The sequence below is a fragment of the Salvelinus namaycush genome, chromosome 36 (genome assembly GCF_016432855.1).
Source record: "Salvelinus namaycush isolate Seneca chromosome 36, SaNama_1.0, whole genome shotgun sequence".
NCBI classification, from domain to species: Eukaryota; Metazoa; Chordata; class Actinopteri; order Salmoniformes; family Salmonidae; genus Salvelinus; species Salvelinus namaycush.
Genome location: NC_052342.1, coordinates 6,266,602 through 6,291,861, shown reverse-complemented (window position 1 = coordinate 6,291,861; position 25,260 = coordinate 6,266,602). Strand labels below are relative to the sequence as shown.

Here is a 25,260-nt window from a genome sequence, read left to right as displayed (position 1 = left end):
CATTTGAGTGATAGGGAATTGGACCAATCTTTGGAAGGCTGGCTTTCCGGAAAATGTCAGCGCACCCGAGTGAGGTTCCTGTGCGCGGTTTAGAGTGATAACCTTGCAAATTCATACTGTCCAGTTGCACCAGTTGGTAAGTGATTGAGTCGCATTGAGCTACAGTCTGTTGGCATTGTTTTCGTGTAAAGTTTTAATCGTTGCCTGCACGAATCAGTTAATATTGAAGGGTGCACGCATCAAAATAAACTGTCTAGTTAATGCTAACAAATCATATTCGTTAGCTAATAAGCTAACTATACCAGCAAGTTACACATGTGTGGTTATTTTGCAGGTCTCTCCGCAGAGCTGCGGGTCTACCGGAACGCTGCCGTGAGCATGGAGGAGAGGCGCTTCGCTGAAGTCCCCAGAGAGTCTGTCAAACTCATGGCTGAGAGTGCGGGAGTGGAACTCAGCGACGATGTGGCTGCATTGTTGGCTGAAGATGTCTGCTACCGGCTTAGGGAAGCCACACAGGTAAACAATAAAACCGGTGCCAAATCGATGTTGATTGTTCTATGTCGTGAGGGCCAGGAGTTTTCACTCACCATTTGTTCTGACCAGGATGAACTCTGGGCCCCATTCATAGGTAAAGTATGTAAAGGTGGCTATTTGTAGATATGTGTTTGTCTGATGTGACTTTGACCAACACAGAGCAGCTCTCAGTTCATGAGACATGCCAAGAGGAGGAAGCTGACAGTAGAGGACTTCAACAGAGCACTGCGCTGGAGTAATGTGGAGGTGAGAGAATGCCTACTGTTTTATTGAATGTATACATGCAATGAGTCTACTAAACATTAGGAACACCTTCCTACTATTGAGTCGCACCCCCTTTTGCTCTCAGAACAGTCTCAATTCGTCAGGGCATGGACTCGACAAGGTGTCGAAGGCGTTCCACAGGGATGCTGGCCCATGTTGACTCCAATGCTTCCCACAGTTGTGTCAAGTTGGCTGGATGTCCTTTGGGTGGTGGACCATTCTTGATACACACAGGAAACTGTTGATAGTGGAAAAGCCCAGCATTGTTGCAGTTCTTGACACAATCAAACCGGGTGCGCCTGGTACCTACTACCAAAGGCACTTCAATCTTGTTTTGCCCACCCTCTGAATGGCACACATACACAGTCCATGTCTCAGTTGTCTCAAGGCTTAAAAAACATTATTTAACCTGTCTCCTCGCCTTAATCGACACTGATTGAAGTCGATTTAACAAGTGACGTCAATAAGGGGTCATAGTGTTCAGCTAGTCAGCCTGTCATTGAAAGAACAGGTTTTCCTAATGTTTTTACACTCAGTGTATACATTGTGTGAGCCTGTTTCAACTGGATCCCGCTTGCCGGGTGACGTCAGTCTTTATTATTGTTACTCTTAACTGAACTCCTATCTGTACTGTCTTCTCTTTTTGCCAGGCCATAGCTGGCTACGGTGCGCAAGATGCCCTACCTTTCCGACCGATCAAGGAGGGCGAGCTCTTCTTTGTGGACGACCGTGATATCAACCTGGTTGAACTTGCCCTGGCCACCAACATACCCAAGGGCTGTGCAGAGACCATGGTGCGAGGTATGACCGCCGATATGCTTGTTATAGAAATGCGTCTCACTGACTTACTACATACTAACCCGCCACCTGCAAATCAATAGTCAAATCGATACTCATTCTACTTGTAAGAGATTTAGTAGAATTTATGGTGACTATGATTTGTTCTCCTACTAGTGAACGTGTCTTATCTGGATGGGAAAGGCAACCTGGAGCCTCAAGGTACAGGTAAGGGCTCAGAGTACATTTGAACGTTGGGTGATATTTGCTCCCATGGCTTTTTCAGAGTGGTTGATCCCTCCTTTTACTCTCCTTCACAGTTCCCAGTGCTGTACAAACTCTCTCGGAGGATCTGCTCAAGTACTACCAGCAGATCACCCGGGCCATACTGGGAGAGGACCCACACCTTATGAAGGTAGAGTTTTGTCCTGGCATCGACATGTGATAGAACTCATTTGATTGGAGAAACTGTTGAAATCGCTCAAACATTTGAATCCATGGTGGATGAACTATTTCTTCATCAGGTGGCTTTGCTGGATCTCCAGTCCAACTCCAAGATTGCTGCCCTCCTGCCATATTTTGTGTATGTCATCAGTGGGGTATGTTATACTTATTTGAAACACAAAATCTAATGTCATAGATGCATTCAAATCACTAGTCGTTTAGTGCCTACAGGGCACTCAGTTTTTCCTGACCAGGAGAAACTCTAGAAGACCCTAATCATACAGTAGCCTGTAACTCGGCCCTGGATTTGATCCTCGTCAGGAAAAAGTCCTGACCTTATCCTTACTAAATGTAGCTAGTACTGTGCTTCATATGTACCCCTCTCTCCACTCTGCCCACCAGGTGAAGTCTGTGAGCCACGACCTGGAGCAGCTGAACCGTCTGCTGCACATGGTGAAGAGTCTGGTGCAGAACCCCTACATGTACCTTGGCTCCTACGTGCGCAGCCTGGTGTCCAGCGTCATGTACTGCATCCTGGAGCCGCTGGCCGCCTCCATCAACCCCCTCAACGACCACTGGACCTTAAGGGACTACGCAGCACTGCTACTTAGCCACATCTTCTGGTATGACCGACCACCCATAAATATGCACTATATATACAGTACAGATGTGTACAGTAGAATGACTAGACTGTGGACAAAGCCCCTCAGACCATGGCAGTTTGACTGATACACTTACAGGTTCATGAGAGAGAAAAAAACAAAGGCCTGCACACTGTAATGCTCCTAATACCACCTTTTAAATAATGTTTTGGTCAAAAGTGGACCATCTTAGTCTCTGTGTCACTGTCAACAACAGAATCACGGCCATCTTGACGTAATTCTCTCCAAAACGTGTGTCTTTGTCAGGACCCATGGAGACCTTGTCAGTGGTCTGTACCATCAGATTCTGCTGTCTCTGCAGAAGGTTCTGTCAGACCCGGTCCGCCCGCTGTGTTCTCACTATGGAGCTGTCGTGGGGCTACACGCACTCGGATGGAAGGTAACCACGTTTCCTCTATCTTGATCGTCTTTGAGTGAGAGTATGTTTTCTTTCAATTCTGTTGGTTCATTTTAGGATCTTTGCTGATCACTGTCTGTGTCTGTGTGTGTCTTTTGTAGGCTGTTGAGCGGGTGTTATATCCACACCTGCCAGCCTACTGGGCTAACCTGCAAGCTGTCCTGGATGATTACTCAGTCTCCAACGCCCAGGTGAAAGCAGACGGACACAAGGTCTACGGAGCCATCCTGGTAAGTGCAGCAGACCAGTCACTGAGTCTGAAATGTGGTACGTTTTCTGTGACGCGTACTAGAGAACGACCGTCAATCGGCCAGGCCGATATATCGGGCCGATATTTGCCTTTTCTAGTCTTTCGGCCTTTCTCTATTGGCTTTGTCGACAATCCCTCTACATAGTAAAGCTGCTGCTATGCCAGCCGCTCCTTTCTGCCTGAGCGACGAGCACTGCCCAATGCCGAGGAATGTCTATCTGGGAAAATCAGCAGCAGCATGATAGCTCATTCTCCAACAGAAAGGTGCAGTATTGGTGAATTGACACTGTGACTCCTGTTGCAAATTATTAGTTTAGTTTATTTACTTATAAAGCTCATGTCGACGTGTCTGGACATGCATGCAATAAGCAAGCAAGCTAAGCAGATAGCAAAAATGACTAACCAACCCTTTAATTTGTGGTGTTAGCTAGGTAGCTATATTAGCTACTATGACACTTGATGTTATTTAGCAGATGCTACTTACAGTAGTGACTGCATACATTTTCCAAACTAGTCCCCCGTGGGAATTGAACCCTGGCATTGCAAGCGCCGGGCTCTACCTACTGAGCTACATGGGACTACTATGCTGGGTAGATGTACATGGTACTAAGATATCAGATAGGAGATAATAGCCAACGTTAGCTGGTTCTCATTTTGAACGTGCACCTTTTTTCGGTAGCGAGCCCTCTGACTTGCGTTGTAACGTTAGCTATTTACCGGTGTGCTGATCTGACCAGCAGCTATCGTATCTGTAAATTGACAGCTGATAGTCGGGTTAGATTGTTATCACAATGGGGAAAGAAGGAAGTGTCTTAAAATGCCTAAATGAAGGTTGTCAATAGGTTTAGCTACCTAAGAATCTTCCTACATGTTTATGGAACAAGAAAGCTTTAGATCCCCGCCCGTGTGTGCGTTCTTCTCAAACTATGGTTTCTGGTTTCGTAAGCCCCCCCGTGATCACAAATCATGACATTACGTTGGGCCCGTTTGCATTGAAAATATGTTCTTTTATATTCTCAAACTAACAGCTGTGCCTATGTCCTTCCATACAGACATGACACTTTTGAGTGATGCTTTTAGTCAAATGTTGTTGATCAGTAGGCTAATATGAGTCCCAAATGGAAGGTTAACAGATTGTTTGTCATCTGTAGCACCGTACACTCCACCGATCAGCCAAATCAAGCTCAATAACTCAATGCAAGCACACGCTCCTATTGAATATGCGTTCACCTGTATTGTGAGTAGGCCTATGCCGTCTCCATTAACCCAGTTTATCAAGAGATTTACCATTCAAATTATTGAAATTGTTATGTAATTAGATTGGTAAAAATAAAGTCAAATGTATTGTTTGATTTAAAATGCATACACGGCTGTCTCTGGGAAATTTTGTCATTAAAATGTTATAATGTAATGATCTTAAATATCGGCCTAAAATACTGTCCTCGTTGACCCCCAAAATCGGCACCGGCCCTAAAAGAATCCATATCTGCAGTTCTCTAATGCAATCAAAGCTTTCCAAAGTAATACAAGAGATTCCCAATAATGTATTGTTACGAATTGCATTTATGTTGCGCTTTTCACCCGATCTCAAAGGGCTTTACATTTTTTATGTTGGTAACACACCCAATCAACCTCCAGTGCGCCCACTAAGTACCAATCCCCCCTCTGTCCTGCAGGTGGCGGTGGAGCGCCTGCTGAAGATGAAAGCCCTGTCTCTGTCCCAGCCAGCGGAGGGGAGCAGCAGCGCCCAGCCGGGCTCTGGGGGCGTGATGGGTTTCAGGATGAGTTCCCCCGGGCTCAGCCCCCCTCCAGAGCCCCTCTCCGAGGCCGCCCTGGGCATCGCCAGCCACCTGCAGGGACCTGGGGGGGCTGGCACCCCCTGGGATGACTGGACCCCCGTCCCCCTACCCGCCATGTACTGTGAGCTCTACTCCTTCTTCGGCGACAGCCTGGCGGTACGCTTCAGCACGGGCCCCAGCTTGGGAGGTTGCCCCCCGTCAGCCCCCTCCCAGCCCCCTGATACGAGGAAGGAGCCCCCTGGTCCCGCTGCCAACCCAGACACCACTCGCAAGATGCCCCAGCTCACTGCTAACCTCAACATCAGCCCTCGGCAAGACGGGAGCCCTCGTACTGAGCCCGCCCCACCCAGTCTAGCTGCCACTGCTCCAGGAAGGTAATGTAGCATCTGTATAACTAGTTATATTATATGTGGGGGTCAAAGGCACAGCTCTCTCATAAATTACAAAATATCCTTTATTTATTTAGATTGCATACAACAGTACAATTTACAATGCACTTATGTGCAAATAAATTCTGATTTCTATCTCATCTTACACATTGTCCACATTGCTTAGTATTCAAAAAATGGCAATGTTAAGAAGTGATAATGAGTGATGTGATCAGAGCGGGTGTCTCGCAGACCATAAGACAGCCTGTTTAAATCACACCATAGAGAAACGGGAGAAAAAAGACAATCAGACAGCTGGTCCAGACAGAAAGCTGGTGTCTAACACTCCACACACATTTAGAACAAATAAATAAGTGCTTATGTTTTTCTGAAGAATATATACAGGTAACTACCAAAATAAAGGAAACGCCAAACTAGTGGCTTAATAGGCTGGTCAGAAAATCTTTGGCGTTGACAGAAATAATGGACAACTGGGTGTTTTTTATACATGACCCTAAGCATGATGGGATGCTATATGCTTAATTAAATCAGGAACCACACCTGTGTGGAAGCACCTGGTTTCAATATACTTTGTATCCCTCATTTACTCCAGTGTTTCCTTTATTTTGGCAGTTACATGTACCTTTTGAAGGCTGAAATTATTTAGCTACTATAGCTAACATGTTCCTTTTATCTCTATTTCCTTCTCTAAGGTCCCTGGCTCGCTCTTCCTCCTCATCCTCCATCCAGCGCAGAAACTCCTCCTCCCGGCCAGGACAGCGCTCAGCGGGTCCATCCCGCGATGTGTTCACCAAGGCCCGTTTCCCCCCTCCTCAGACCGGACCCCCCACATTCTCCTTCCTCATCGGGGGACGTCAGATGGGCCGGCGCTGCCAGGGGCGCCGCTTCCAGACCAGCTTCAGCTCTCCCACACCCCTGTCCACCGTACCGCCCCGTGCCTACGCCCACAAGCTGCCTGTCATCGGGAGGGTTGGCAAACCGGTGCACCGCTGGACCTGCTCCCACTACTCCCTGCACCTGCCCCTCTGAGAGAACAGCGAGACTATGGTTGGGGGTCAGGGGTCAAGGCCTTGGAACAGGCTGAGGCTACCTCACTGCTCAGTAGTGCAGGTGGATTTCCCTATATCCTCCCTCCCTATTCAGCCTATGACATAAGAGGTAGACTAGGACTAGAGGATAGGCACGTGGGAGGGACCCTACTGGAGTCGCATAAGAGACACTGACTCATGTACACATCGTTCTAGAGCTCCGATTTTCCATCCTGAACATCACTGACGTCATGATTTGACCTCATTTGTTCTTGAGTTCCCAGTTGTCTTGAATGCACCATAAGGACACTACTAGTTTGACAACTTCAGACTAACTTGCCTGCAGGAGCTGGCCTGGGGTGTGTTGAATAGTGGAATCCATGGATATGGAAGGAGTATTCACACCGAGCTGAGAGCTTGACACGTCTTAAAACACGGACAATGTATTTTCTACCATGTACCTGAGTAATTTTACCATCCTGTACATGTATATGGACGATAGCCAATATCCTAAAATAAATATTCTTACAATATTACATATTTTCCACTTTCATTCATTATTTACAGTGAAATTCAAACTTGATATGTTTTCGACAGCTTTTTCCTATTTAATTTGAGTTAATTCATTTCCGGAATTGACGTTCTATTGAGTTATCTCAATGAGTGGAATGGTGTTTGAATTGTGTTTTAAATATTTAAAACTAGTGGCTCACCTGCGTCTGAGTGTTTGGTTACCTACACTAGCGATACACAGCAAGGTCAGTCCGACAAACAACCATGGTCTGTTGGGTCGACTCGTTCCAGAGGTTCTGTCGGAAGCATGCCTTCTGGCTCCTGCTCCTCAGCTACATCCTCTTCACACTCTTTGGGGGTCTGGTGCTCATGGCTATTGAGCAGCCCCAGGAAAACAGGCTCAGAGCACAGGTCCTTGAACTCCGAGAGCACTTTCTGAGGGACAACTACTGCGTACCGGAGAGCAGGCTGGATACAATTATTGTGAAAGCGTCTTTTTCTGCTAATCGGAACATTGCTGTCTTAGATGCACACAGAGATGATTGGAGCTGGGATTTTAGCTCGTCCATGTTCTTTGTGATCAATGTTTTGACTGTCCGTGGTAAGAAGAACAAATAAATAAAGCTTGTTGATTCCACAGTTAGATTGAAATGATGTCAATTTTATGATTTATTGTAGGTCCGAATAATCACAGATTGAACCTCTTGAATAGTTCTCTCATGTGCAATGTAGTTTGTTATTGAGGATAGTGTAGGCTAGGCTACATCCTGTTGCCGCAGGCCGAAGTCAGGTGCAAAAACTAAAAGATGGCTTTAGGGCCTATGTAGATGTGTGCACAAGTCTCACAACTACCCTAGTAAAACATGCTTTAGGTTATTGTTTAGGTTACTTGTTCCACATGGAAGTCAGAATCCCTGTTTTGCTGAAATCCACTTTTTATGCCAACTTTTTCTTTTCCCAGGTTATGGTAACTCCAGTCTCCTATCTGATGACGGCAAACTTTTCTGCATCTTCTACTGCCTGCTGGGAATCCCCCTCACCCTTTTTGTCCTCTCCTGCCTGTCTGACCTCATGCTGCCCATCCTTACCCACGGCCCTGTGCGCCACCTCCAGACCTACTGGGGCCTGCCCTACGGCCGAGCAGTGCTGCTCCATGCCAGCCTCTTCTCTCTGGTCCTGGTCATACTCCTGTTCTTGCTGCCCGCTACCAGCCTCTGCTACCTGGAGCCGGAGTGGAGCTTCCTGGACGCCCTGTTCTTCTGCGTGGTCACCCTCAGCACCATCGGCCAGGGGGACTACCTACTGGGGAAAAGGCGCAACAAGGCGACCAAGGAGTGCATGGAATTCCTCACCTCCTGTGAGAGTAGCCATAGCAGAGTTGTGGTCAATTCAATTTAGACTTTTTTTTGTTTGCAGTCGATTTCAGAATTGGCAGTAATCAAGATGGAAATGGAATTTACACTAATCCTGCCTGGTCCTCCACACAGGCTTCTGCTTCCCCTCTTGTCCTCACAGCTTTGTGATAATCGGATGTATCCGTCTCATACGTCTGCCGTTTTATTTTTTCTCCCACAGGTTATTTAATGGCTGGCATCGTGGCGATTCTGACGTTCCAGGAGACTGCCACGGAGGTGCCACAGGTCCAAGCAGTGCTCCGGCTGTTCTGTGGACCCCAGGACAGAGAAGTGAAGGGAACAGACCGGGATAAGATGGTACTCAGTGCAGAGGACTCTGGACCCAGAGGAGCTCCAGTACACCCTCCCCGACTCAATCTCCCCCTGTCCTCTGGAACCGCCTGCACCCCTGTCTCCTGACCAGCCGACTCCCCAAGAGCCTGACCCCAAACCTATTCTAAGGTAGCCAGAACACTATTCCTAACTCCCACCATTAGCATTCAAAGACATTGAAATAGATGGATGAATGATTTGACTATGTTGCTAAAATTCTTCGTCTTGTTGACTAATATATTAATGTATTTATTTGTTTGTATAAGAACTGTTAAAGTTATTTGAATTTGACCTCTCTAGTCTACATGTTAGCTGCTTAAAGGGATACCTTGGGATTTTGGCAATTTATCTACTTCCCTCGAGTCCGATGAACTCGTGGATACCACTTTTTTTTATGTCTGCGTGCAGTTTGAAGAAAGTTGCTAGCTAGCACAATTGCTAGTTACTAGTGCTAGCACAATGACTAGAAGTCTATATATATACCCATAGACTTCCTGCTAGCAGATACCCATATACTTCCAGTCATTGCACTAATGCGAGTTAGCATTGGCTTGCGAAACGACTTCTAACTTCCTCCATACTGGACATAAACATGGTCTCCACGAGTTCATCTGACTCTGGGGAAGTAGATATAGGGTTAATTGCCAAAATCCGGAAGTATCCCTTTGAGGTCATTGTTGATTTGTAAATACAATCATATATTCATATTGCGTGAATGGTATTGATTTAGACTTCCAATAATAATGTGAAACAGGTGATGAGGTAATTTTTTTGGGATGATTGTAAACCCCTGATGGAAGGGTTGAGTTTGTGTATTCTGGTTATTTGAATTGTACAATACAGTTCAGTGACAATAGATTCCCTGTGTGTTTTGCGAAGATGAAAAGTGATTGTAGTATCTGAGAAGCCAGACAGTCTTATTAAGTACTAATAACAGACATCTGCATGGCCAGTTGTTCTGTCTATGTCATATAGACCCATTTAGTTAAGGTATTATGAGAAACAAAGCGTTCCCATTTCTCCCACTCCATACCATGACTTAAAATGAAAATAATTTTATGACGTATTCCAAAAACAATTGTTAGTATCGAAGTCCTACACTTTCCTATTAGAAGTGGTAGTCAACTAAATGACTTGCAACACAGTCAGTCCCTGATGAATGTAATGGCTTAAGACTGTCATGATCATGAATGAACTAAACAGGTGAGGTCATTTTTTTTCCTGTCTGTCGTTTTCACCCACTTTTATACTGGGCATGTTTTTTTTGGATGCACCTTTCACTGAATAAAATCGTAAATGTACCATATCTTGTGAGTGGAGCTCTCTGATGATCCTTTGCCATTGACAGCAGCCCAGTTAGTGTCTGTCCTGCCCTGCTTTGACTCTGTATGAAAGAGAGGGGGCCCATGGGACATGATTCAGAGCCTGTGCCTAGTACTGGCAGCCCTGGCACCCTACCAGGCAGCCTCTCAGGCATCCTCTATAAACATATCCACGGTAGTGCTTATTGGGTCATTTAGAGGACCTTGAACTGGATGTGGGTATGAATTGAGGTGGAGGGTGCTGTCTTCCTGGTTGTTGTTGTACCCCAAATAATCCTATATCCAATTTCACTGTTGCTAAGTTTTGTAGCAACTGGCCATGTTTGAGAGCATCAATTCTACTTAGTAGCTGATCACCGACTGAGCAGACTGACTGATCTACAAATCATAATTAGTAGTTATTTAGGGATGGGAGGTGATTGGTAGATCAGCCAGTCAGACTGATCAGAGTTGATGCTCTCGAACACAGCTGCTCTCTTTCATGGATTAACTGTCCCGTCATGTGCCGCCCTTTGCTGCCTGAGTCACAGGTTTGCAATCCCAGTTGTCCACATTTAGGTTGAGAGACGGACAGGCTGATGCTGGTATGCACTGGTCAGAAGAACAACGGCGGAGGTATCAGAGGTAACATGACCCCCCCCCCCCCCCCCCCCCCCAACGCATGCCCCTGATTGGGTCGCTCTTATGTATGAGGACCCCCAGGACCCGGTGGACAATCTGTCACTCCCTCTGACACACACAGTTGAAGTCAGGAAGTTTGCATACACATTAGTCAAATACATTTACACTCAGCTTTTCGCAATTCCTGACATTTAATCCTAGCAAATATTCCCTGTTTTAGGTCAGATAGGATCACCACTTTATTTTAAGAATGTGAAATGTCAGAATAATAGTAGAGAATGATTTATTTCAGCTTTTATTTCTTTCAATACGTTCCCAGTGGGTCAGATGTTTACATACACTCAATTAGTATTTGGTAGCATTGCCATTAAATTGTTTAACTTGTGTAAAACGTTTCGGGTAGCCTTCCACAAGCTTCCCACAAGTTGGGTGAATTTTGGCCCATTTCTACTGACAGAGCTGGTGTAACTGAGTCAGGTTTGTAGGCCTCCTTGCTCGCACACGCTTTTTCAGTTCTGCCCACAAATCTTCTATGGGATTGAGGTCAGGGCCTTGTGATGGCCACTCCAATACCTTGACTTTGTTGTCCTTAAGCCATTTTGCCACAACTTTGGAAGTATGCTTGGGATCATTGTCCATTTAGAACACCCATTTGCGACCAAGCTTTAACTTCCTGACTGATGTCTTGAGTTGTTGCTTCAATAAATCCAAATAATTGTCCTCCCTCATGATGCCATCTATTTTGTGAAGTGCACCGGTCCCTCCTGCAGCAAAGCACCCCCACAACATGATGCTGCTTACCCCCGTGCTTCACAGTTGGGATGGTGTTCTTCGGCTTGCAAGCGTCCCCCTTTTGGGGAGCCATGACATAATTTTCTGGAATTTTCCAAGCTGTTTAAAGGCACAGTCAATTTAGTGTATGTAAACTTCTGACCCACTGGAATTGTGATACAGTGAATTTTAAGTGAAATAATCTGTCTGTAAACAATTGTTGGAAAAATTACTTGTGTCATGCACAAAGTAGATGTCCTAACCGACTTGCCAAAACTATAGTTTGTTAACAAGAAATTTGTGGAGTGGTTGAAACACTTATGTTGGAGTCATTAAAACTAGTTTGTGTAAACTTCCGACTTCAACTGTACATTCAATGTACACAGAGAAGGGGGATTCCCAACCAGGTGGTAACATTATCTAACTCCTAGCCTCATGGGACAGACTGGTGTCTTGCGATTGCTGTTGCATATAATGTAGCTATTGACACAGCATATGTCATAGTGCACTCTCAAAGACCATAGGTAGTTTAGTGCTAAATTTGGAGGGGAATACTGTGTAAAATCTGATCTGGTGCCAGGAATATATAGCTGCTCTTTTAATCCAAGAACATGTGATTGTATGCATTGCAAAAGCCCTATATGAACTCTTATATCCTGTAGGCCTCAATTAGCGTTACGATGTTCAGTGACCTTGTTAACATTTTTCCAGTGTGTCTCTGGGTTCTCGCTGTCACCCTTCCCTTCATTTTGATGGACAGTCGGCAGGTGTTTGGCCCTGCGTGTCTATATTTATCAAGGAGGGGACTATGGGACATAACTCTGCATGCTGCAGTGGCTCTGATCTCTCCATGACTCATATAACCACCATGTTATTTTCCACTCCTAGAAAGAGAGGGACATTATGGCCTCATCCCTTTTCTCAGTCAACTATTCAGTTGGCATCTTTTGGAATTCCTCTAATTTTCAATGTGAACTGCAGTTTCAACTTTGTCACATAGAAACATTTGTGACAGGTGTAATCAACTTGGCCCAGAGTCTAATTAAGAGCCTTAACGATTGCTTTGACGACCTCTTGTGGCTGAGACTTCCAGCCTATTCATCCTCTACCAATTATGTCAACTAACCTGGACAGCATCCTTATTTTAAAGGGAGCTCAGTCAATCTCGTCAGAGACATGACATGTTGTACCCCATTTTGGCTCTAAATCCTCCATTTGAAGTCAGCTGTCTGCATACAGTTGCCTTGAAGTGCCATTTCTCCCAGCACATCCTGTGGACCCAGGTGGCACTGAATGACACAAGTGGGACCCTGCAGCTGGAAAATAGGAAGTGCAGCGACCAATAGGTGGCCCACCAACAGGAAAAAGATTGTTGTGGAAACATATTACCTCTAAATAACCTGTCTAGATGAGTTAATAAGGGAGTGGGGTGGGTGGTAACAGCACTGAGCCTTTATCTAAAATGTTTTATGAGATTGGAGAACACATTGGGAGGGAACTTAGACCATTCCTCCATACAGAATCTTTCCAGATCCATTTCAATGGGTTTCAGAGACTGAAATGGCCATTGCAAAATGTTGATTTTGTTGTCAATTAACCATTTCTTTCTGGATTTTAATGTGTGCTTGGGGTTATTGTCTTGCTGGAAGATCCACTTCCGGCCAAGTTTCAGCCTCCTGGTAGGGGAATACTGGGCAACCAGGTTTTTTGGCTAAAATATTCTGGTACCGGGTAAAGTTCATCATGATACCATTGAACTGAACAAGGGCCCCAGTACCAGTGGAAACAAAATAGCCCCATAACATCAAAGATCCACCATATTTTACAGTAGGGTATGGGGTTATTTCCTGCTTATGCATCCTTATTTTGACGCCAAACCCACCACTGATGTATAAGGCCAAAGAGCACTATTTTCATGTCATCTGACCGTAGCGCAGGTTCCAATCCAAGTGTCAATGCCGTTTAGCAAACTCCTGGCGTTTACATTTGTTGGATGACATGAAAATATAGCCCTTGCACTTTTGTTCTCATGACCAGTAATAAACTCCCCAGCTGCCTGTGTCTGTCAGCGTTGCGCCACAACTTATAAATAAACACCAGAGTAAACTAAAAAGTCCCCTGCTATTAGGTACAGTGTACTGTAGCCTTTGGTTTGCTGTATGAAGGGACTAAGCAAGAACATTTTGCCCTGACATGTTTCCTGGCCCCCCAAATATCCGGTACTTACATGTCCCCCAGTTATTGTTTTTAGGCTATTGGTACCTATTGAATACCTCTTACCACACCTCAGCAAAGCCAGGACCATAGTGGGTTTATTACCATGGGATTACATTGGCATGTCCCCCTCCCCAACCCCCACAGTGCACCCTTTGACTCAAAAATATATAAATTGCTTCCCGCACTCATCTCAAACAATGGACTAGTTGCAGTTGGAATAAGGAGATGCTTTCTTATTTTTCAGACATGTATTATTTTTTTATACCAGTAGAATATTATTTAAATATCATACTGGTCAATTAAAAAAAAAAAAAAAAATTATAGGCTACAAGTGAAAATGCAATACCTCAATTGATGTTTAATAAAAAAGTGTTATTGAATGAGAAATTGTTATGTTCATATCAATTTTTTTGCTTGGGGTGTCGTCTCACTGTTCGGATCTGTCGTGGCGTGCGTTTGTTATGCCTGAATTCTGTGTGTGACATTCGGGACATGTGAACACCAGTCAGACTGTTGAACAGTGAGTGAACGTTGACGGTCTTTCTTTCGCAGCAAACGCAAGTGCTGCGGCAACATACTGGTGTTTCCCCAAGCAGTGAGGACAGAGGGGAACTGTGGAGAGGATTTATACCAATGTCTCTTGAGAAAATAACATTATAGCCTCCAAACATGACTTCAGTTTGGAAGAGACTTCAGCGTGTCGGCAAGAAAGCCTCGAAATTTCAGTTTGTGGCGACTTTTCAAGAACTGACGGTAGAATGCACGAAGAAATGGTAAGTGAACATAATTTACATTTTAGTAATTTAGCATACGCTCTTAGTCTTATCCACAGCAAATTACAGGAGCAATTAGGGGTAAGTGCCTTGCTCAAGGGCACATCGATAGGTTTTTCACGTAGTCAGATCGAGGATTCGAACCAGCGACCTTTCGGTTACTGTCCCAACGCTCTTAACAGCTAGGCTACCTGCCACCCTTTACTGGAGTTAGCCTTGATAAAGTTGTCATGTCTGAACCGATAAAACACAACCTCGTGGGGTTTGAAACTTTTGTCACCTTGTCCTTCATTTCCTTGTCCCCTGCTTGAGATGTCATTTAATCAGGTCATACTTTCAGATTCATATTTGGTTTGTGTGCAATGCGCAATGATATGTTTGTTGTCCGTTTCTTACTGCTATCACATTGACTCCCCCATTTTTGTTGATCGTACACGTTTATTGCACAGGGCACTATGCATGAATATACTGTAGCCTACAGCTTTCTTCAACAGTCAATGCACTTCCGCATTTGTCCTCATGCTGTTTTCCCATTCTAATCATCGTCATGCGACAAGCATCTAAATTGACATTGTTGTTTTGAGCGTAAGCAAAACATATTTTGTCCAAATGTGTCGGCCTAAGCTTTGAAGTGTTACTGGTGTAAATAGATTATGATGATGTCATGCATATAACAGGCGTAAATAGATGATGTCATAAATTATCATATTCTATTTACACCTGTATGTATGACATCATCATACAGCACCTGTAGTGAATTGTTTTCCCTGTTCCAGTCAGGTGATATTATTCTTACACCAATGTATGTAATTGTTTTATTTATCCAGGTAAGTTGACTGAGAACACATTCTCATTTACAGCAACAACCTGGGGAACAGTTACAAGGCATGAATGAGCCAATTGTAAACTGGGGATGATTAGGTGACAGATTAGGAATTTAGCCAGGACACCAGGGTTAACACCCCTACAATAAGTGCCATGGGAACTTTAGTGACCACAGAGAGTCAGGACACCATCCCATCAGAAAGACAACAACCTACACCGGGCAATGTCCCCAATCTCTACCCTGGGGTATTTTTTTCAGACCAGAGGAAAGGGTGCCTCCTACTGGCCCTCAAACAGCACTACCAGTAGTATCTGGTCTTCCATCCAGGGACCAACCCTGCTTAGCTTCAGAAGCAAGCCAGCAGTGGGACGCTGGGTGGTATGCTGCAGTGCTGAAAGACCTCTCTCAATGGTCAGGTGTGTGAGTGTGCACATTCTTGTTCCATGCAGTATAGAGTTAATATGGGTGTCCTTTTCCCCAAAGGTCACATTATACAACAGCAGATGGGCTGTGTTTCTTTTACACTATTCCACTTTGGCTTTCTGTGTGTCCTCTCTGTTCTAACTGGGCCAGTTGTCCAAATTCAGAGGAGTGTGTTTATTGAACTTAATCTCCATTTATTATTTAAGTAGTTTTACCTTTTATATAGGCCTATTTTAGACCGGCATGTTGCCTTAGCTCCAGGAGTTCTCGTAATTATAGACAATATAGTCTGTGTGTACAACTGTACGGTACGGTATTTCAAGGGCGCAACTTTCACTGGGGTCAGGGGGGACATGACCCCCCCACATTCTGAAATTGTATTTTTGTCCCCCCCAGTTTCATCATTGCTCTGTGATACAAAAAGTGGCAACGGTGTGCTTTAGGACCATGCGGATGCCTCGGTGCGGTCGGGTAGGCTGTTTGGCGGTTTCAGCCGGCTGGATTTAGGACCGCTCGGACACCACAGAGCATGCAAACAGAGGCAGCTGTTGTCTGTGTGTGTTATGCTTTTTCTCCGAGTTGTAAAAGCAAGCAGAGCAGAAACTGGCTACTCTTTATTTGACTGATGTAGCTGGCAAGGTAACTGCTGTTTGGAAGAAAAAAAAGATTCCCAGTGCTGAGCTAGTAGTGTAACTGACATGTAACGTTAGCTAATGTTTCATCCCTTCTCAATTGGATTTCTGTCTGAAGTGAATGAACTAGCTAGCTAACGTTAGCTAGTTAGTATCTACCCCAGCCAGTTCAGCTCTAGTCTCTAGCTATCTGTCAGGTAGCAGTATCTAACAGCTGTTGTGTGTATGGAAATGTTTTGTCCTGTTTCAACAGAAGTAAATGAACTTGGCTAGTTTTCGCCAGATGATGTAGCTACCATTAGAGAGAGCCAAAAGTTGGCTAATGTTAGCTAGCTAGCTCACTAACTTTAGCTATTATTTTTGGCTCAATAGACCTGCATCAAATGATGCAACCAGCAGCCAAGCGATTGAAGACCGATATTATTCGTTTTTTGACAGCGCAATGTGAGTTTTTTTTAAATTAGAGTCAATATAGCAATGTAACGTTATTTATCTGTCAGTTTCCCTAGGTGATTCCCTACTTTTCACACTGACACGGTATAAACAGCTCTACAGGCTGTTATGGTGTACATCACTATGCTCATCATGTCTTAGCAGGATCGGATGGTGACAGGGTCAGACAGCCAGGGAAGACCAGTCCACGGCGCTCAGGTGAATTTTGCAGTATATTATAAGAATCAGTGAATGGATACAAAGTCACATCTTGAGTTGATGGGTAGACTACAGTCTGGGATCTGGGAATAATGGTCATTTCCATTATTGAACCATTGATTCTCTTCTTGGATAATACAATGTATAAATGTACACCAAGGTAATCTTTTGTCATGCTTCATCTGAGCAGCATCAGATGGTGACAGCAGGGTCAGGCAACCAGGGATGACCAGTCTGTGACGGCACTGAAATGCAACTCTTTATTCTCTCTGTGCGGCAAAAACTGGACAAGCCAGAATCTTCAAAGATTGGAACTATTTAAAGGCAGTCTGACCCCTAAAGTTGATTTCCGAACTGTGTCAAGGGTTGATAGCATCTTTTCCCGATGACACAAGACGTGCCAAACAAAAATGTGAGAAGGACCTGGGAGACGGTATTGTTGATGATGAATGGATACAGATGTGTTTGAATACCCAGCCATGTTCATATCATCTCAGACGTAAATTACTGCAGTGCAAGACCATCCATAGAGCATACTATTATGCCAGTGGAACTGAATATCATGCACTCAGAAAGGTTATTCCTCTGCTGGAGGTTTAAAACACAAAAGGCGACATATTTGTATATGTTATGGTCTTGTGAAGGCTGGCTGAATTCTGGCAAAGACTATGGTCTTACTGGAGGCTGTCATCAGGAGAAACTGTCACCTAGCATTTATAGTGGCTAAGAAATGCGTTGCCGTTAAATTGGAAGGTTGGTTATCTTCCCACAATGTCACAATGGATAGCAGAAATGTCAAGTGATGTATCGCTAGATTTGATTTATTACAAGATTTAAGGGTATACTGTGCAACTTTCATAAGGTCTGGATGCCTTTGTGGAATACTGTACAACAAAAGGAGTCTGTCGTGAAAACATTCCAACTTCAGGGGAGATACCTATTTAGGCAATCCCTAGCTGCTGGGCTGCTCAGTCCTGGCCCTGGGGTTCTGCCGTACTATTGGTTGTCACTCTGGCCTTGGCCTAACACCTGAAACCAATAATAAATGTTTTACTAAGATCCTAAAGCTGAGTGTGGTGTGTTGGGTCGGGGCGCTGCAGGGCGGTGGACCCCTAGGGGCAGGACGGGGCGATCCAGCTGTATTGTGTCAAGTAAAAAGAGCTCTACAGCCCTATTAGTCCTATGACATGAATTACAGCGCCCTCCGTAATTATTGGGACAGTGAAGCATATTTTCTTTTGTCTCTATACTCCTAAAGTTTGGTTTGGAAATCAAACAATGACTTTGAAGTTAAAGTACAGACTGTCCGCTTTAATCTTAGGGTATTTTCATCCATGTCAGGTGAACCGTTTAGAAATTACTGCACTTTTTGTATATAGTCCCCCCATTTTAGGGGAGCAAAAGTGTTGGGACAACTTCACTTGTATGTTTATTAAAGTAGTAAAAAGTTAAGTATTTGGTCCAACATTCATAGCACGCAATGACTCTACAAATTTGTTTGGATGCATTTGCTGTTTGTTTTGGTTGTGTTTCTTATTATTTTATGCCCAATAGAATTGAATGGTAAATGTATTGTGTCATTTTGGAGTCTCTTTTAATGTAAATAAGAATAGAATGTCTCTAAGCATTTCTACATTAGTGTTGATGCTACCGTGATTACGGATAATCCTGAATGAATTTGTGAATAATGATGAGTGAGAAAGTTACAGATGCACAAATATCATACCCCAAAGAAAAGCTAACCTCCCCTGTTATTGTAATGGTGAGAGGTTAGCATGTCTTTGGGGTATGATAGATAATGCTAACCTCCCCTGTTATTGTAATGGTGAGAGGTTAGCATGTCTTTGGGGTATGATATATAATGCTAACCTCCCCTGTTATTGTAATGGTGAGAGGTTAGCATGTCTTTGGGGTATGATATATAATGCTAACCTCCCCTGTTATTGTAATTGTGAGAGGCTAGCATGTCTTGGGGGTATGATTTTTGTGCATCTGTAACTTTCACACTCATCTTTATTCACGATTCATTCAGTATTATATGTAATTATGGTAGCATCCACATTAATGTAGAAGTGTTTAGAAACATATTCTATTCTTATTTACAATAAAAGTGACACCAAAGGGTCATATTACATTGTGTAGAAATGTAGCAAATGAGCTTTAGATGCCCCCAAAAATTCAGAATTCTAAGCAGATGCTGTATCTCTTAGTATAACCTAACCCTAATCTACTCATGTAATCGTTTGCTCACGTGGAAGCAGACTGTCAGGCTGGTGAGGCTGCGTGTTTTACAGCCCCACCGATGGCATGATGCACTCTGCTGATTCAATCAGTGAATCGGATGAAATGCTGCATATGACTGCTCTGCACGGTCGGTGCGTTCATGAGGACGCGCGTACACACACACACACACACACACACACACACACACACACACACACACACACACACACACACAGAGCAGGGTTTTAACCTAAGTCAGCTCCTATGCATGCATGGTATGTGCACAAAGCCAGTGGTGCTGTGGTTCCTGTCTGGGCTCTGTCACTTTAAGAGTTCCATTAGCATTACTCACACCTAGCATGTAGCCTACTTCCTCCAACCGTCGAGCTTTCGCTTGCAGACTAGCCTAGCTCTCTGTCTGTCTCCTCATTGTAGTAGTATACACCGACTTCACTAGTATCAGCATGTTAGGCCTATGTTCTTGGGATGGCAGTCTATCGAACCATCCTACACTTATTCAGTTTGATGATAACATCATTAATTACTGTCTAATTCTAATGTGATAACAATCAAGCCTGGCGAGTTTAATAACCTCTTATTCATAGAAGATGACGTGACACTTATGACTGTTTGATATATGGAATTAACACAAGCAGTGTTATTTGTTAGGGGCGGCAGGTAGCCTAGTGGTTAGAGTGTTAGGCCAGTAACTGAAAGGTTGCTAGATCAAATCCCTGAGCTGACAAGGTGAACATCTGTTCTGAACAAGGCAGTTAACCCACTGTTCCTATGCTGTATTAGTAACGAAGAATTTGTTCTTCACTGGTTAAATAAAAAAATGTCTGTATGTTTTGGGGATCTGACTCTTGGCTGCATACTGTGGCCCTGCTTGTTCAGCAATATTATCATGTGATGCTATGAAACCACAGACCACACATCACATTATTCTCTCACAATGAGCCTCAGCAGCCCAGGTCTGTAACAAGGGTCGGTCTTGTGCACATTCTATGTTTAGGCCTACTGTCTTCAGCAAAGTTCTCTGATAGGTCAGAGTGTGTTTTTGTTGTAATCAGACATGTTAAACCTGTTACATTGTGCTTTTGGTGTCTGTCCACATACAGAGTATAGCAGTAACCAGACCATAGTGTTTGGGGTTACCATTTTCCCAGTTGGCAAGAAGAATGTGTCAAATGTGGATCAGCTAGACAGGCCGTCCCCCAGGCCGTACTGATTGTCAAAACGGCTGATCACTAATGGTCAGTTTGCAGAAATAATGTGTGCCCGTTATCTGTTCAAGGTTCATTCTCCAAATACAGCACATCAGTCTCTCAAATGTATTTCCTCGAGAATGCATGCCGGGAGTGGGATCAAAAACATACCCTCATGCGACATCATGGAATACGGGAGTACAGTACAGTACAGTACATCCCTTCTATAACACTGTAGCCTGTAAGATGATGTGGAACCATTCACACAACTAAGGTTATTTGGCTACTTCTTGGTATAGCTACCCATGTAAACACAGTTTCAGTTTCATCAGCATGTTGAGTGACCCAATTAGATGACAGGTCAGTGGCAAGCTCTGGTTGCTTTTCGACCATTACGTCTCTCATGTAATTTCACAAATCGGTACCGTTGTGCAACACATCTGTGCTTGAGTTGGGCCGGGTGCTCACCGCCACCTCAAATTGTCCACTGCGTGAGTACCCGGCACCTCTTATAGAATATTGGCTCGAGAGAACTACAGGCACCATGCAGTTCGTCAAGAGTAGACTGCAGTGTGTAACTATGCTAGAGCGCGTGGCTGGCAGGTATATGGGGTAGGCTGATATTTGGCTGGCGGTGGGTGAACTGAAGCAGCAGTTACCTAATGGTTAAGAGCAACCATTCTACAGGTCTATTTCTGTGCCATCCCACCAACCCCAACTTTCCCTCAGCCCCTTCCCTTCCACTGTGCCCTTTCTCTTCAATCCTCCCGTCTTCTATAACTGGCCTGCAACATGAGTAAGAGGCCCTGTCAGACTGTTCACACTCTGCCCTTACTCTCTCTCCTCTCTATACGTCTTCTATTCTCTTTCCCTCTGCCAACAGAAATACAGTGTTGTTAAAAATGATATGCTCCCTTTCAGATTTTCTAAATATTTGCATATTTCTTGACACTGAATCTTGTCAGATCTTCAACCAAACCCTAATATTAGATAAAGGCAACCTGAGTGAACATATTACACTAAATGCCGATACTCAATTCATTTATTTAATCAACTAAATTATGCAACACCCAATGCACCTGTGTGAAAAAGTAATTGCCCCCCTACGCGACTGGTTGCAACCAAATGCTTCCTGTAGTTGTTGATCAGTCTCTCACGTCTCACTCAGTATTGTATTGTACAAACTCCTGAGTGGTGCAGCGGTCTAAGGCACTGCATCTCAGTGCAAGAGGTCTCACTATAGACACCCTGGTTCGAATCCAGGCTGTATCACAACCGGCTGTGATTGGGAGTCCCATAGGGTGGTGCACAATTGGCACAGGTTTGGCCGGTGTAGGCTGTCATTGTAAATAAGAATTTGTTATTAACTGAATTGCCTAGTGAAGGTAAAATAAATGTCGCTGTGGGGGAATTTTGGCCCACTCAGTGACATTTGTGGGTTTTCGAGCATGAACTGCTCGTTTCAGGTCCTGCCACAACTTCTCAATCGGGTTTAGGTCTGGACTTTGACTAGGCCATTCCAAAACTTTTAACTGTGTTGCTTTTCAGACATTCTGATGTAGACTTGCTTATGTGTTTTTGGATCATTGTCTTGCTGCATGACCCAGCTCACAGACGGATGGCCTGACATTTTCCTTTAGAATTCTCTGATACAGAGCAGAATTTATGGTTCCTTCAATAATGGCAAGTCATCCAGGTCCTGAGGCAGCAAAGCATCCCCAAACTATCACACTACCACCACCATGCTGGACCTTTGTTGGTATGAGGTCATTACTGTGGAATGCAGTGTTTGGTTTTTGCAAGACATCACGGGACCCGTGTTGTCCAAAAACGTCCACTTTTGACTCATCTGTCCATAGAACATTCTTCCAGGAATCTTGATGACCATCCAGGTGCTTTTTGACAAACTTGAGTCAACTTTTTGGATGACATAGGTCCCGTTATGTCTGGCAAAAACCAAACACTGCATTCCACAGTAAGGACCTCACACAACGGTCAAGCATGGTAGTGGTAGTGTGATGGTCAGAAAGGGGGCAAATAATTTTTCATGGCACTGTATAGTTTTACTCATGGGCAGCTAGACTTTTAAGTACCTATGTTCATTCTAGCATACTTCAAGACGTAACAGTGCATTCTGTTTCATTTCAACATGCAATTAGCCTGTTGCATGTTTACCTTTCGGAGTCGCCGGACTGACTGTAAACGAACAGCAATATCTTGCTCACTCACTATTGGTTCTTGTTGTTGGGAGTTGGCAAAGGTAAACAATACAATGCTATTTCACGTCCCTGCATAGAATAACTTCTAGGATTACATAATTGCTGTTCTAGTCTAGAACAGATTGAGTGACAACCCTCCTTGTGTGGCGTACATGTAGGAGGTAGCTGGCTGAGGCTGGAGACAAATTGAAGTATTATGCCCTGGTGGTTGCTAGAGCCACACCCTCCATTGATAGGGCCCTAAGGACTGTAAACACAGAAGAAGAAAAAAAAATGCCCCAGCTGGGTCATGTTCAGTAAGAGTAAACGTTTTGAAATGGGGATGTACAATCTGAACTTGTCCAATAAGAAATGTTGTGAAACGTTTTGCTACGATATGCCCTACTGAACATGCCCCAGCTGATGTCTCCCATACCAGAGGAACTCAGGCCGTAGCAGGGAAGTTAATTTGTCGACGTTGATCCGATTATGGAGCTCATTCTCTTCCCCTGAGATGTCTGTTAGTCAGCGCACTGAACAGAGTCACAAGATGTAGGTTTTTGTCCAGGCTGTTTTTTTTCACAGCAGTGTGTGTGTGTGTGTGTGTGTGTGCTTGTGCGTGCATGCGTGCTTGTTTGTATTTAAGAGAAGGCCAACTGGTCATGTCTTGAGCTTTTATCTTTGTGCCTCTTAAATTCCAACACTCTATTGGGGGGGGGGGGGGGGGGCATGTATTTCTGATGGCTCTAAAATATAGCTACGTTCCAGACAGCCTAGCCTATGGACTAAACGCATTTATCAGTATTAGTATGTGCATTGATACTGTTCATAGTAAGTGCTTACATTCAACATGACTGTGCCATGTTATAGCCTGAAGGAACAGGATACACAGAGAGCTCAGTCCTGTAAATGATCCTATGCTAAATACCGGCATTTTCCTATGTAAAGAATACCTCAGACTCCAGTAGCGGCCTATTTAGGTCCTATTATATGGGTTAGTTAACCAAATACTGCATTATCAATGGAAACACTGATCTACACTGTAGTCCCTACTTATGTACTTATGTAGTGTTTATATACGTGTATACAGTATTAAGAAATGCTTACAGTATACCGTGTTTTGTCCTTTCTCTACTTACAGGCAACCAGACAAACTGAGAGTAGTATGGACCAGGAGAAACAGACGAAACTGCACCAAGGTAATATGGGGAAAGCTACTTCATTTAACAAGTAGGAGTGGCATGTGTAGGCCTATTTGTCTAACACTTGTCATCATGATAAAGTCTGAGAAGGCACAAAAGGTATGTAGCCTATCTGAGGGTGTGTAGCCTGTAAGGTGAATGGTCAGATTTGCTTGTGTCTGAGGAAATGGAACCATCTAGATACAGAAGTGTATAGGTATGAGATTTGAGCTAAGCCATAAATACATCTGCCTTTATTCATCACAGTAATTGCTTTATTAATCACATCACATGAACTTCTAGTAACATTGAGCACTCTGTGAGATACACATGGCTTATTCAATATAAAATGCATATGGTCAGCACATGCTCTGGTCCTTTCCCTGACCTGGGCTTTCCATCCTCAGCTGCATGGATGGCAGCCGGGCATCAAGAACCCCTACAGGGGCACAGTGGTATGGCAGGTGCCCGAAAACCTGGACATCAATGTCACACTTTTCAAGGTATGGCATCTCAATCCTAGGAAGATATGTGTGAATGATTGGGAAATGATTTAGATGAATCAGCATTTGAATTGTCAAAACATGTTTCCTTATTCTCAAAATCTCTCTCATTTAGGACCCGACTGCAGACGAATTTGAAGACAAGGACTGGACGTTCATCATTGAGAATGTGAGTGAATGAATGTTTCCATCAATTCTGAATTCCATTTTTAGTCAAGGCGGATTCGTGGAATAAGTTTGACAGAGCTGTCAAGGATGACATAGTACATGCTACCCAAAAATGTCCTGAGTTAAAGCCTCTTATATACTGTGAAGTGATATATATTGGATTCAAAACAGCATTACTTTGAAAACATACGATTGGCTAATGACCCCTGTCTGTTGTCCTTCTAGGAGACTAACAAGGGCCACAGGAAGGTGCTGGCATCGGTGGACGTCAACATGAAGAAGTTTGCCAGCGCCACGCCTGCCCAGTATGACCTGACGCTGAAGCTCAAGCCTCTGTCGGTGAAGGTGGTGGAGGCCACGCTCAAACTGACCTTGACCTGCGTCTTCCTCAAAGAGGGCAAGGCCACGTGAGTCACCATTTATTTAATCAGTGAAGTTTATCATAGGATTACCATAAGTAGATAATATGGTAAACCTTTAAATAGCCTTATGTCAAGAAGAGAGAGGTTGAGGTACTAAAACAGGGGTGTCTAACTTATTTTGCCCCGGGGGAGGGGGGCGCATTTCGTCTTCAACCACGAGGTCAGGAGGGCCTCACAGATTTTGCCGTTAAAATTTGCAAAGAATTGTCCTCTATCCATCGTTTTGGGAATTTTCAATGCTCCTTGACTGTCTAGTGATTATTAACGAGCTGGACTGGATTTCTGCATAAATTGGACATCAAATTTGATTCATCAAATCTTCAACTAAGTCACAACA

At 44.1% G+C, this 25,260-nt stretch overlaps 3 protein-coding genes across 6 annotated transcripts in view; all 3 read left to right on the top strand.

The window, feature by feature from the left end:
- The first annotated feature begins 47 nt into the window (after positions 1-47).
- LOC120030368 (TAF6-like RNA polymerase II p300/CBP-associated factor-associated factor 65 kDa subunit 6L) lies at positions 48-7,080 on the top strand. The gene is made up of 12 exons (XM_038975754.1): positions 48-136; positions 335-516; positions 694-780; positions 1,449-1,599; positions 1,753-1,803; positions 1,896-1,990; positions 2,100-2,174; positions 2,422-2,642; positions 2,928-3,060; positions 3,180-3,308; positions 5,005-5,501; positions 6,209-7,080. The coding sequence occupies exons 2-12, from the start codon at positions 379-381 to the stop codon at positions 6,543-6,545; spliced, it is 1,914 nt and encodes a 637-aa protein (XP_038831682.1). The 5' UTR covers positions 48-136; positions 335-378; the 3' UTR covers positions 6,546-7,080.
- Positions 7,081-7,321: 241 nt separating this feature from the next.
- Positions 7,322-8,871, top strand: LOC120030210 (potassium channel subfamily K member 1-like). Its single transcript, XM_038975561.1, has 3 exons — positions 7,322-7,658; positions 8,019-8,414; positions 8,633-8,871. Exons 1-3 carry the CDS (start codon positions 7,322-7,324, stop codon positions 8,869-8,871), a joined length of 972 nt encoding a protein of 323 aa, XP_038831489.1.
- Positions 8,872-14,215: 5,344 nt separating this feature from the next.
- The window catches only part of LOC120030175 (EH domain-binding protein 1-like protein 1), a 64,522-nt gene continuing 53,477 nt past the window's right edge, over positions 14,216-25,260 (top strand). For all 4 annotated transcript variants that reach the window (XM_038975520.1, XM_038975519.1, XM_038975521.1 and 1 more), the window contains exons 1-5: positions 14,216-14,488; positions 23,791-23,848; positions 24,238-24,333; positions 24,449-24,502; positions 24,727-24,908. In XM_038975520.1, coding sequence (XP_038831448.1) covers positions 14,385-14,488; positions 23,791-23,848; positions 24,238-24,333; positions 24,449-24,502; positions 24,727-24,908 — 494 coding nt within the window. In that variant the 5' untranslated portion in view covers positions 14,216-14,384. The remainder of the gene's footprint in view (positions 14,489-23,790; positions 23,849-24,237; positions 24,334-24,448; positions 24,503-24,726; positions 24,909-25,260) is intronic.

Bases quoted from the DNA above. Each gene is read 5' to 3' on its own strand.
- LOC120030368 (XM_038975754.1), top strand. From the start codon at position 379: ATGGAGGAGAGGCGCTTCGCTGAAGTCCCCAGAGAGTCTGTCAAACTC. The intron at 517-693 runs GTAAACAATAAA...TGACCAACACAG, and splicing joins GGCTTAGGGAAGCCACACAG to AGCAGCTCTCAGTTCATGAG. The intron at 3,309-5,004 runs GTAAGTGCAGCA...TCTGTCCTGCAG, and splicing joins AGGTCTACGGAGCCATCCTG to GTGGCGGTGGAGCGCCTGCT.
- LOC120030210 (XM_038975561.1), top strand. From the start codon at position 7,322: ATGGTCTGTTGGGTCGACTCGTTCCAGAGGTTCTGTCGGAAGCATGCC. The intron at 7,659-8,018 runs GTAAGAAGAACA...TTCTTTTCCCAG, and splicing joins CAATGTTTTGACTGTCCGTG to GTTATGGTAACTCCAGTCTC. The intron at 8,415-8,632 runs GTGAGAGTAGCC...TTTCTCCCACAG, and splicing joins CATGGAATTCCTCACCTCCT to GTTATTTAATGGCTGGCATC.